The sequence below is a fragment of the Hermetia illucens genome, chromosome 4 (assembly GCF_905115235.1).
Source record: "Hermetia illucens chromosome 4, iHerIll2.2.curated.20191125, whole genome shotgun sequence".
Lineage (NCBI taxonomy): Eukaryota > Metazoa > Arthropoda > Insecta > Diptera > Stratiomyidae > Hermetia > Hermetia illucens.
In genome coordinates this window covers 25,610,384-25,623,895 of record NC_051852.1, presented here as the reverse complement: position 1 = coordinate 25,623,895, position 13,512 = coordinate 25,610,384, and the positions used below count along the sequence as shown (strand labels likewise).

Below are 13,512 nucleotides of genomic sequence, written 5' to 3'. Positions count from 1 at the left end.
CAGTGCTGCTTTTTGAAAAACTTTCACATCATCATGGAATTATATATCCATTACTTTCCCCGCAGTTGACACTGGCATAAGTCAGCTCGAGAAAACATTTTCCTCCCCGTCCCATAAACAGTCCATTCAGGACTATTTTTAGATTATTACATTTGATATGTCCTCGCTCTGACTTCTTTTAAATGCACCACAATCAAAAACACACCCTCACTAGACTGGGAAGAAAGCACACTTGCCTGCTTGGCCGTCCGTCTAAATAACTGAAGGAATTAAAAATTAATGGGATTTCATATTAAATCCATTAAGTGGCGAGGCACAACAATTCCCTCAGAAAGTTGATATTGTGGACATCGAAACGACGAAACATGCAAGACAAGTATCATCCATTGCTACTCGTACAGAACAATAATGGAGTCGTTTTTTTTGCTGTTCTGCTCACAACGCGATATATTTACTCTACTTTTATGAAAGTACGTATACGGAGTTGAATGTGACAATAAAGAAGTTGTCGCTGAAGAGGCTCCGATTTCATGTGGTTGTTTACTGTCTGTATCATGGCCTGACATTACGGAGCATGGACAGTGAGACCCAGATACAATATGTGCGGGTTTTATGTAACTCAATGCAATGAGGCTGTTACGTTCTGAGATAACATGTGCGAATAAATAAATCGTTTAATGGTAGCATGGTGCCAGCTATAAAAGGGGGGACGAAAGAGGAGTCTTCTGTTTCAGACGAAAGTTTCATAGATAATTTGGCTTAATCTAGGTCCACGCATGCGACTATTTCCCATAAAAATAAAGCAAGACTTGACCAGTATCTCGAAGTATCTCAGACATCCACAAATAGCTGATGAATTAACTAATGAGTGTCAATGGCTCTTTTCTCACCCTCATTGAAATCCCTTTCAACAACAAAACTCGACTCCGTTTATCATCCCCGGTGTCGAAATCGCATTGAACTTTGTCCTGATAAGTATTTCATATGGGAACCACTAACATTTTCAAATAGGTCAATTGTCCAATTTAAATGTGAAACGAGCTGTGTCAATCCATTGGCGGGACCATAAAATATTAAGTGAGCGAGGAAAATTCCTCATTGCAAAATTATGATTGGATGGGAGAAAAAAATCGAACAGCTATCATGGCAAGAATTGGTTTTGGGGCTCGTCACTTTGAGTTCTTGGGGAGAGCCTCTAGAAATCCAATGACCTTACCGACCGTGCTGTGTCGAATTTCGATTTTCCATCAGAAGTGAATTTTCCACTCAAATCTCAAAAGTTGGATATTGGGCCATAAGCAGGGATCCATTCATATGGAAGCGTTTTTCAAATGCTTATGAGCTTCCGTTTGAAGGACTTGACAAATTCGAGCACTGCTTCCAACTTCTGAAATTTGAGGAAAGCATACAGTTTAGTGCCTTCCTTTCCGGGAAAATCTCATTCGAACATTATCAATTCGATTGAAATCATTTTTGCGGGACGGAAAAGGCATGAGTGAATACTATCAATTTCTTGGTAGAGATTCTGCTATTTATCTTTTATTACGATATCAATGTTGCGATTAAGATTATCTTCTAAAGCTCGATATCAGTGTGAATGTCAGCAATAAGTCCATTTATTTTTATTTTTATTGTATTTATGAAATGCTTCGAAACGCTTCGTAATATAATTTTCGCAGGTAATGCATTATTATGGCGCCTTATCAGTTTCTAATTGAAAGTTAAAACTGTCGTTATCAGATGAGGACTTTGCGAATTGAATCACGTCATATCATAAAGATTGTGTTGCGATTCATTTGTGTTTTCGGAAAGATGAATTTATCGTGGAAAGTCCAATGAATAGTATTTTTTTAAAGGCGGGCGTGAGCCACGCGTAAACCTGATAAGAAAGGGGTTTGTCTCATCTAACCGCTCGATAATTCCGTTTAGGATAAGGCCTTCCATTTCCGCAAAAAAAAAAGTTATAAAAAATCTGATAAAGTAACTCCGTCCAGCAAAAAAGTTGCAAAGATAATTAGAATCAGTGAAATTATATGGCAAGGATTCAGTAGCTCTCGAATTAGAGGGGTTGGGTCATTAAAAGGGGCAGCAACTTAGAAAACCAGAACGGCCTACGTAAGAGCATGAAAAACAAAATTAACTACGTCAAACTGAACTCATTGAACTTTGAAGCACATCATAGTCTGAAGATAGCGAGGCTGTATAATTTAATCGATTCCGAATTTTGGTCAAGGACAACAACTGAATTTCACCGATATTGTCGTTATCAACTTTGAAGCGAAACATCGTATTTTGCTTAGATATTATCGTTGCCGATTGGTAGCATAGTATTTTATTTATCAATAAAGGTTTGCGCAAAGTCATTCTTCCTGTCGCTCTCTATAATTCTAAGTGTTTGCCGACTATAAAAGACAATGAACGGCGCCTCGCAGTAATGAAGGCGAACATATTGCGTTAGACCAATGGCATAACACGCCATGATCAGAGCCGGAATTAGGGCATCTGCGATCGACATTGGGTTGCATGAATTGGGGGGAAATTGCGATAGAAGCGTTTTAGATAGTATGGACATGCAATTCGCGCTGACGAGAACTCGGTTTATAATATTGGTCCCTTCATCGGAGCTTATGGGAAACGATCAAAGAACGGCCGAAACAACGATGGCTTGATACGCTGATAGCCTCACGATTCCATCTAAATCAGGACTTTGACCGAGAGAAAAGGTACGACCAACTCCACTAGTGACCGGGACAAATACTGATGTATAACTGGTTCTTTTGATTATTCTGTTGATCCATTTATATAATTAATCTCACTATGATCAAACTATCTCTTAAATTTCAATAATAATAGTATTATGGTAATTCTGCCCCTTTGATAGTTGTAGTGTACCGTCTTCCCCTAATATTACCGGAGTTGACTTCCTGTTCGTGCTTTAGCCTTATCGGTCCAATGTTAACTCTGAAAAGAGTTCCACCTTGTTCGCGGCCTGCACTTTTCTCTCGAGTTCAACCCAGTATTTGGTAGCGGCAGATATGAGCTTACTTGTCCTGTTCCTGAAATATATGAAATAAGTCAAACGTCTTTAGTTCATTGAGTGCGAATATCTCTAGTCCCTTTCCCCTTGACATTAGCTGCTCTCTTTCAAATGATGTACACGTTATCGAAAATAACCATGTCGGCCACCGCTTTACCAAAGGAAGTCTTTTGTCATTGGGCGGGCATCGCATATTGTTTTTTATAACTCACCTAGGAAGAGGGTAACTGGTCCCGAAATATCGGCATATGAGAAATAAAAAACTTATTTCTGCATTATCGGAGAAGTTAGTCTTTTGTTTTAGTTTTCTAACTGCTGAGAACATAGTGTTCTTCTCTTCGCTAATAGTGATCAGGGCTACATTATTGTCCGTAGTAATTGCATGCGTCATCCTTTAACAACTTTAACTCTTGTTTATTTCTTCTTCGCGAATATACATGGCCGAATTATCAGTTCATTGAACGTCGATGTTTATTTAGTTACATATTGTGCTCAGAGGGAGGAGCAAGTAAATGGCATAACTTACCCTTAAGGAGACAGAGCCAAAGGACTTAAATCGCCATAGTCCCAGGATCGGGGACTGAAAGTAGATGTCGAACTCCGCGAAGAGGGCGTCAAAAATATCCGCACTACGTGTACTACGAGAGATAATGCGGAAATGTTGTTGTCAGAGCAGTCCATCAGGCAATTACAGAGTTTGAAAAAAGTACACATATCATGGAAGATAAGGCGTTGCTGCAGGGAAGCGAGATTGGCGGTATGGAGTCGTGACGGATACTCCACACAAGGATGGTTCTTTTTCAAAAAGAGGGTCTAGGAGGTTTAAAAGTGTTACCGATGGCTTAATTGAAATAAAGTATGAAGAGGAACGTAGGATAAAACCAGACATTTTGAAAGGTGGATTAATGATTTCAATGAAGGGCGAGCTGAAACAAAGTTTGTCATCGAAGGTTACATCCAGGGTCTTCAAATGGATTCAGCAGTGAAAGGAGAGGGAAAGGATGAAGCTAAGATAATTCATCCAACTGGATCAGAGTGGCGATTGACGGTTTCGTCCAGGGCAGAGACAACTTACCTCTGAGCGAAAGTGGCTACAGGCGATTATCGGCTTCGTTCACATATAATCGCAAACATGGCATTAGTGCGAATTATATTCAAATGAAAATCACCTTGGATCCAAACCTAAACTAGTCCGAATTCAATTTTTTGTTTAAGGATTGTGGGAATCTTGAGTCCACCTCGACTTGATGACGGAACCGACCAAGTTTGTGGTCCATGGACCTCTATATTTGGGTTAAACACCCAAGTAATTCAAGAAGATGACTGACGGTTTCGTCTTGGGCAAAAGTAACTAACTCATCAGAGGCTTCTTCAGGAGAAGTAGTTTGCTTCCCAATTGGTCCAGTCTGTTGTCAAGATTTGGACTTTGGATTGCCTTAATCCTCAAACAAAAAGTTGATCAGAGTGTTTCAAAACTGCTTCGCAAATCATAATGTTCGACATGTTTTTGTCTACTTTAATTCATACTCCGCGGTTCACCTTATTTCAAAGACTCATCAAAGATCATCCCCCGATTTTCGGTATGAATCATGATAAGCTATTTCTTGAGCGTCGTCAGGAAGGGTTGCGACGAGTATCGAATCAGTTCCTCATGCATGATCTTCGAGTAAATCGTAATAGCGAGAGATCATTGAGCGGTACAAGCCTCAAGCAATTTTATGTTCCTTTTGTGTTTCTTGATAACTTAGTATTCCTTCGCGTGCACTGCTTATTAGTGGTAGTCGGTGTGATCGGTCCATATCCGCCGCTGGACGTTTTCCAGATCGGTCTTCGTTCACGGCAATATTCCGAATGCATAAGCCAGTGAAGGGATAGCGAATACATTCAACGCGCTTATTTTATTCTTCCCCGACCGATTCGATTTCAACACCAACTTTACACGTTGCCGGAATTCGGACAGCAGAGCATCCTTCAGATCACCAACTCGAGTATGGGTTCCTTGCAGAATTCCTAGGTACTTGTAGAAGTCTGTCTCGGTCATAGCTTCGATGTGGGGGTCACCAATGCTATACCCGGGATGGCTTGGATTCGACAGTTGTCTAATAATATATTAGACATGAATATCATGGCTGAACATGTCTATTATTCGCAACAGACTTCTAAGATGGTCGTCAGTCCCAGCTTAGCACGTAGGCCATACTTTATTGCAAAACCATGCCCTCTAGCATCAGTCAGTAGCCATGAAAGGGGGTTTAGTGCTATACAAAACCAAAGGGGACTCAATGAGTCCCCCTGGAAGATGCCCCTCCGTATACGAATGGACTCTGAGGTATTAGCACGGTCCTGCACCGTGTCCTTCTTAGGGATAACGTAGGTAATCCCCGCAGTGAGGAAGGGTGGAAATTTCTCCGGCCGACTCATGACCTCATTTCTACTGCGTGTCAACCGACTGTGTACGCTGGTAAATTTCTTATATCAGAAATTCTGCACCCGATTCACACCTGGACCCCTCCCGTTCTTCGAGCTGTTTATGGCTCGTCGAACTTCCTCTTCGGTAGCTTCCGCAAAATTCATGCCAGGCGTATTGGCATGGCGGGTGCCTTCGGCGGTGATCCACTCAGCATGCTGGGCGGGTAACTCTCAAAGTCCACCCCAATATTCTTTCGCTTCCGTTACCGGAAACTGCACTGTCTGGACGCTCTGTTGGGATTCGTCGAGAGATCTGAAAAAGCTCCGCTGGTTCCTCGCGTGTATCACATTCTGGGCACGTCTGGAGTAACTTTCGCCATACCGTCGTATCCGACTGCATATGGCAGAATTATTATTATTATTAACCTCAAACAAACCTAGAATTTTTCAATGGTTACGAGACCTGTATCCATTTGAAATATCTTCTTCGATCGAGAAATAATCTAACAAGACACATTTCAATTATATCAACGCGATTTATTGAATGTACCAAAGCTCCAGAGAACTCGCTCATGGAACTGGCCCAAGTCCTCGAAAAACCATATTCCTGCTATCTAATTTTACTGGTAGGGAAAGAATGTCACATTAACGTTCACGCCCCTACAGAGGAAACCGCAGATTCGGACAAGGATACCGTCTTCGAAGTAGTATAACCGACCCTCGAACCCGTCATAGGTATATCACAATCATACTTGGAGATTTTAATAGCCAAGTAGGGGTGGGGCCCGTATTTAGGCGATGTATTGGCTCCTATAGCTTAAATGAAAATACCAATAATAACGGACTGCGGATTATTCAATTAGTATTTCCGCACGAATTAGTTGTTGGAAGTATTTGGTTTCCATAGAAAGCGGTCCGCAAGCAAATGTGAGCTTCTGCAGACGGGACCACTTTCAGCCAAATTCACCACGTGTTAATTAAACGCCGTCACCTCTCAGCCTTGATGAATGTCAGAACATATAGAGGGATCAAATTGGAATGAATAGATCACTATCTCGTTGGTGCTTCGGGAATAATAACAGCGCCTTGTATCCCTTATGACAATCAGGTGAGAGTGAACACTCAAGACAGCCCCCCGTAAAATCTGCAAGAGAGAAATGGGTGCAGCAATGATCGTAGTTAACAGAGGTCCTGAAAATGATACATCGGCAAATTATCTTCACACCCACCTCAAGAACGTTGTCATTGATACGGCTACAAACATATTCAGTCCCGTCGCAAAAAAGTAGTTAAGTTAAGGTAGAAATTGATAAGACTGACTATACTGATCCTGGGGGGCGATTCCGTAGCCTATGTAACGACGAAAATTGTTAGTGATCACATGACCGTCTGGTTGTGATCAAAATCCGGCTCAATAGGTTGCGGTGAGTGGGTCACTTAATTCGTATGGATGAGGATGATCCAACCCGGAATGTCTATAAGGGCAGTATTTATGGTAGGAAGAGAGAGATGGAACGACGGCATAGACCAGAACGTTAGACAGCTTTTAGGGATATTGAATTGGTGGATCTCGGCGCAAAACCAGGATGTTTGGGAGTCCTTATTAAGGCAGACCTAGACTGGTTGCTGCGCCGTTGATGATAATGATAAATTTTACTGGTAGAGCCGTACCATTCGAATCTGTTCTGACAATCAATCGGCGTTTTCAGCACTAAATGCCAATATCATATGAAGCCAGCGCGTAGGCGCTCAATCCTCTTTGGTAATGAGGATGTTGTTAGGTTGGGTCGTCAAAGGTCTGATGTAACAATGGTGAAAACAGAGCTGGCATTTGCGGTCAGAAGCTGACTACGCTGACCCTGACCAATGTACGTGACCAGATAAAAGCAGCAGGATCACTCTCAAGACCATTCGACATCAACAACGGTCTACGACAAGGAGATGCCCTATCATGCGTCCTCTTTAACTTGGCCTTCGAGAAAGTGATTCGTGATACTGAGGTAAATGTAAGAGGTAGATTCTTTTTAAGTCAACCCAACTACTGGCCTATGCTGACGATATCGACATAATGGGAAGAACGCACCGAGACGTACAAACTGCCTTCATCCGAACAGGCAAGGATAGTCAACAGTTTGATGTAACAATGGTAGGAACAGAACTGGAATTAGCGGTCAGGAGCTTTCCTATTAAATTTGATCTGAAGATTAAACTTGCAACGGTTCATGCGGGTCAAATAGAGAATATAATTCATGACGATAGGCGAAATCCTTTGTGAAAGAACCTGAGGCCACTAGGGAGAAAATTTTGAGGTTTCTTAAGGAAGGAAGACATGAAAATACCACTAGGGTTTCTAAGAAAATATTGGTCCCTAAATTACGAGTATCCCCGGGAGAAAATTGGAATGATAGACTTTTTTGTTCGTTGCAAGGATGAGATGGACATGTACCCCAGATGCGGTTGCCTGGCTGGCTCAGTCTTAAGATGAAGATAACTCGGCAGGGCCTTGTTTGCCGAAGAATGCACACACTCTCAGTCTTCAAGAAGTGCTCTTAGATTTAAAATTCGCAAAAATCTGCAAAGATCGCAGGCAGAAAACCATTTAGATAGATGTATCAGGGGATCTAATATATGAGGCGTGGATGATTTCTTCCGTTTTCTCCGCCTAACCCTACACGATAACTCCGATTTCAAAACATCCTGCCGCTTTGCGAACCAAATTAAATTAAAAAATTTATAACTTTCCTTCAGGACATTTGATTGCTCATCATCACATTATATGAAAAAATGGATTTTCATCCAGGGCCCGGAATTTCTCCCTACCGCCCTGCATATAAGACTTTCAGACAATGGCTATCTGATTCACCTGTCTATATTTCAGACGTATAATTCCGCAACCCTACTCCAGGAAAGTCCTTCCCGATATTATCTTTTACTTCCCAACCTCAAGTTAACCAAAGGTACAATCGACCAATTTCTATGATTACCCAATAATTGTCCTGAACCTTTCAGACTTTAAATGGCATTCTATTTTCCGCAATTTCTTCTCCGTCTCGACGAAATGACTTTCCTTTTTTCCCCGAAAAAACATCACAACCTATCATTAATTCCCAAAACACAAGGCATTTACACTTTCCCATTTTATTTTACACTATTTCCAGATATCAATAAAAAATGGATGAAAAACGTGTAGCCGATTATTTCGTGGTGGCTGGCATGCCCGAAAATCCCCAACTCTTACAAGAGAGTATATTCAACGACTCAGGACATTTACGTGCAGCAAATTCCATAGATCCAATTACCGATATTGGCGTGTTCTTTCCTGATTTGGGCGAGAAGATCCCTGAAGGACATCAAATCCTTGAATATACTCCAACCGGATTGCATGCCGATTTAAATTACGGTTCGGTTCGTACGACACCATGCTACATTTACTTTAGACGGGGCAAGGATAGACCGCCTTTAGTTGATATTGGTAAGACGATTTATGTTTTTATATGTCTAGATTGCATGTACGACGGGTGGATTGCTTCTGCGATTCACTTTCATTCAATTTACTGAGTTTTTGATGACTTGAATCTTTCCAGGGGTTATGTATGATGGCGCGGAACGTATTATGCCTGATGCAGAGATGGTTACGGAAACACCCGGCAATCGGGTCGCCAATGTGAACAACTCATCAGCGAAGATATTCATAACGTATCGACGCGCTTCAAGTGATATGCCATGCAATGAATTGGTCGTGACGGAGCTTTGTATTATAATCGCATCAAAAGGTTAGTCCAGTTAACAAGAAAAACGACTTCGTCACGCTTGTTTGTTTAACATCTTCCCGAAATATTGACTTTGCCCAACGGTTGCTCTCTTACAGGGGAAAGACCACCGCACGCTTTTTGTCAAATACCGAAAACATTGAACAAAGGCCTTGTCGGCAGTGACGTCTATCTATGCTATAAGAAATCAATGAACCGTCCAAAATTGATTAGCTATCAGCCCGAAATTTTGTTAAGATACCCAACCGTTGATCATAACGATTTTCCTTTAAATTTATGCCCAAGTGTGCCTCTATTCTGTTTGCCGATGGGAAGCTCGCTGGAAGCGTGGCCACATATTAGTGAATCGGTGAGTTTTCACGAATTGTGATTAAAAATTTATCACAGACACTCATTCTGGGATCCAAAAGCTTTGACGGACTTTTTCACAAAGGAATTTCAAGATTCTGTTTCAACTTTCAGAGCAAACGAAAAGCAATTAATCCTGTATTTAGTACTTTCGTTCTGACCGTCAATGACGGCACCTACAAGGTCTATGGATCAGCATTGACGTTCTATGAAGACTTTGAGTAAGACTCTTTCGGCCAATCTCGCGGGCTTTAAAATTTAATACGCAATTTTACGAATTTCAGCGAAGAGAATTTAACGGAAAACCAGAAAGAACTACTGGGATGGGATGAAGAATTCAGTAAGAGTCATTCATTGCACGTTAACAAAGCAATCTGTCTGCTTTCACATTATTCATTCGGTGATACGTTCGAGAGATGGCTACAGTACTTACAGGTAAGCCCAGCCCTCCCTCTCGCTTATCAAACAGAATCCGAACAACATTTAATCTCTCTAGCACATGGCGACAAAGAAGGATGGTTTACAGGTTCCAATTGAACGATATATCACACAACTATTGGAGGAAGTTCCATTCCCAAGCCCAAGCATTCTTTTACAGGTATAATTACGGACGATTTCTAAGTGAAGTCGAGGAAAATAAGAATATAATTCTTGGTTTCAGATGTCCAGCGAGAGCAATGACCGGATATTATTAACTCAACCCGAAGATTCGCCACTTCCACGAAGTGGGGCCGGGTTCCGTCATCTTTTGTCCAATTTAGGAGCTGAAAATTGCTTACACGTTTTACTTTTAGTACTTACAGAGCAAAAGATTTTAATTCACTCCCTTAGGTAAGTTTCAATTGATTATCCAACCAGCTCTGTTGATGGCGTCAAGTTTATTTGAATTTGTCCTTTTTTCAAAAGACCCGCAACGCTAACAGCAGTGGCGGAAGCTGTTGTCACTCTATTATTCCCATTTAAATGGCAATGTCCTTACATACCACTGTGCCCGCTTGGTCTCGCGGAAGTTCTGCACGCTCCCGTGCCATACCTGATTGGTGTCGATTCACGATTTTTCGACCTATACGAGCCGCCGCAGGACGTCACTTGCATCGATTTAGATACGAATAATATAAGCGTAAGACATAAAAGTTCAAAGTATTCATGCATCTCCTTCGGCAACTTGTAAAAATCTTTCAGATATGTGAAGCTCAAAAACATCTCACCACAAAACTACTGCCAAAACGAGCAGCACGCATTCTCAAGCAAACACTACGAAATCTAGAGGATTTACAAGCCAATCAAGGAATTGATTCGAAAAATAGTTTAGATCGTGATTTTAAGAGAAAGAAACGAGAACAGAGTTTAGAGCAACAAATCCAAGAGGCCTTTTTACGTTTCATGGCATCAATACTGAGAGGCTATGGTGAATATTTAGTTCCTATATCGAAAGCACCGTCCGTGGGTGCGACAGATCCGAATGCTTTGTTTCAGTTGAATGCATTTTTGAGATCGCGTGATAAAGTAAGTATCCCTCCCCATTCCCCAGTATATCCTTAATCGATTGAAGCTTCTAATTTTGTATTTTTTTTTTGCATTTTATCTCCTACAGGCACATCATAAGTTTTTCCAACTTCTCATGAAAACCCAAATGTTTATTCGTTTTATCGAAGAACGATCGTTCGTTTCCGATGGCGATCATGGATTGGCTTTCTTTGATGAATGCACGGAGAAAGTTAGCGCTTATGATGATGCACAGTCAGATGTTCGTTTAGTTGATTGGGAATCCGGACATAGTAGCGAGAGGACGAAATTCATTTTGCCGCCGGATAGTATTAGTGCGGGAAGTAAGTAACCATTTTTTTGCTTGTTTTTGTGAATAATTAATTTTAAAATACTTTCTTGTGGGATACAACCCTTGATATTTATGAAAGGACATTTCGTTTGGTTTGAAATTATTTTGTTGGTATATTCGTCGTTGATTGAATGTGCTAGAAAAAAAATATGCCCAAAACAGAATCCGCTAGGGTTCCAAACATCCATTGATACTATTTTTCTTCTTGGGATATTTGCCTTGGCCGAAGGACTTAGAGGAGCTCACTGAACCATGACATAATTCCTCAAACATCTCGACCGTACTGACGACCTGTGGTTGCTTATTTTCTGAGTCATGTAGCAGCTTTGAATTAGGAGAAAGCAGCAAACAAAGTCCAACCGAAAATAACTGCTGCCCTTTAAGTTGAGGTTTTTTTTTGAGAGTAGGGTAGACGCACAGAGTGTTGGACTCCCGCAGCACCTCCCTCTCATCATTAAACTAGCCTGGAACCATTTGACACATTACTTCGGGCTAGCCCTTCCGCTCTTCCGGCATTGGGAACCTTCAAGTCAGGGAATTCCTTTCACCAAAGGGAGGGGAGGGGAGAAAAAGAGGTGGCAGTTCAGGGAACCCCTTACCGTTCCATCCCTTCGCCGGTCGAGTTCAATCTTCTTCGCAATAAGAAAATCTCGAACATAATCCGCAATACGATTCCAGCTGCCAGCGCTCTTCAGCATCTCTCTGACAATGTTGCCTGAAGGGAGCTCGCCTATGTCTTCATAAAGCTGCTGACGAAATTCGTCCCACCTCTCGCAAGAGAAAAAGGTGTGTCCAGCGTCGTCCGCCACTCCGTTGCAGAACACAGAATCAGGAGATCGCGCCTTCCCAATCCTCTGCAGGTAGGACTGAAAACCTCCATGCCCGCTTAGAAGTTGGGTAAAGAAGTAATCAGTCTCACCGTGCGTTCGGTTCATCCACGAGTTTAAATTGTCGATAAGCCGCGCAGTCCATCTGCCCCTTGGCTGATTTTGCCGAGAAAGTTGCTACTCGGTAAGGGTGCGTTGTCGTTCTTCACAGGCAATCACCTCTCTTAAGTTCTCGCCCTTACGGCGGTAGATGGCTTTGCGCTCCTTGCCAAGGGGGGCAATGGGGATCACTCCCGCGATCATCATCATAGCCGGTTCGGAGAGGGTGCGATAAGCAGACATCACTCGCAAAGCTCCCCGCTTTTGCACTTGAGCAAGGCACTTACGATGCACCTCCTTGTCAAGGGCATCAACCCATACCTCCGCGCCATAGGACAGAATCGACTGCATTGCTCCCATAAGGAGATGTCTCCTAGTGAATATAGAAGCCCGACATTCGTCATTAGCAAACTCAAGGCCGCGACTCTAGCCGCAGCCCGCTGCTGCTTTCATTTGCTCAAAGAAGCTCATCTTCGAGTCGAGCATTAAGCCGAGGTATTAAACCGCTGGTTTTGACTCTATAGTCAACTCGCCGATCGATATGGGACGCAGGGTCGGGATTCTCCTTCTGGTCAAGGTGACTACTTCGGTTTTTTCCAGCGCAAGGCTGAAATCCTGAGCAGTCATCCATCCGCTTACCCGTCGCATCAATGTGCCAAGTCTGCGCCTGTTCAACAGTGCGTCCGGTAACAAGTGCCGCAACGTCGTCTGCATAACCGACCAGGCGCGACTCTTCGGGCATATCGAGTCTCAGCAGACTATCATAGCGTCGCAGAGGTCCCGCCATAGGATGGACCCCTGTGCTACTCCCGACGTGATTTCCATCCTCCTTTGGCCCTCTAGTATCTCGTAGAGCAGGAAGCGATCTTTCAGATAATCCCTCAATATCCGCAAGAGATATCTTGGTACGTAAAAGGAGTTTTCTAATATGCCTAGCATATCTGTCCATCTTACGGAATTGAAAGCATTTCTGACATCAAGCGTTATGAGGAGCACTATCCGTCGAGATCGGCGGCGGTTTGCCTCGGCTCGATGAACCGCATCTACCACCTCCATAACAACATCCACTGTGGATCTCCCTGTTCTGAACTCGAACTGCCTTGGGGATAAGTCCCCGGCAACGCGGATTGTTTCAGCGAGTGCTTCTCAAGCACTTTTCCGGTCGTGTGAAGCATACACAGCGGT

At 42.6% G+C, this 13,512-nt stretch overlaps 1 protein-coding gene across 2 annotated transcripts in view; it reads left to right on the top strand.

Moving 5' to 3' along the window:
- Positions 1-13,512, top strand: part of LOC119653797 (DENN domain-containing protein Crag) — a 51,343-nt gene that overhangs the window by 20,528 nt on the left and 17,303 nt on the right. For both annotated transcript variants that reach the window (XM_038058811.1, XM_038058809.1), the window contains exons 2-11: positions 8,605-8,918; positions 9,031-9,219; positions 9,315-9,565; positions 9,679-9,785; positions 9,849-9,999; positions 10,061-10,162; positions 10,226-10,395; positions 10,471-10,684; positions 10,747-11,070; positions 11,159-11,393. In XM_038058811.1, the coding sequence (XP_037914739.1) occupies positions 8,618-8,918; positions 9,031-9,219; positions 9,315-9,565; positions 9,679-9,785; positions 9,849-9,999; positions 10,061-10,162; positions 10,226-10,395; positions 10,471-10,684; positions 10,747-11,070; positions 11,159-11,393 (2,044 nt within the window). In that variant the 5' untranslated portion in view covers positions 8,605-8,617. The remainder of the gene's footprint in view (positions 1-8,604; positions 8,919-9,030; positions 9,220-9,314; positions 9,566-9,678; positions 9,786-9,848; positions 10,000-10,060; positions 10,163-10,225; positions 10,396-10,470; positions 10,685-10,746; positions 11,071-11,158; positions 11,394-13,512) is intronic.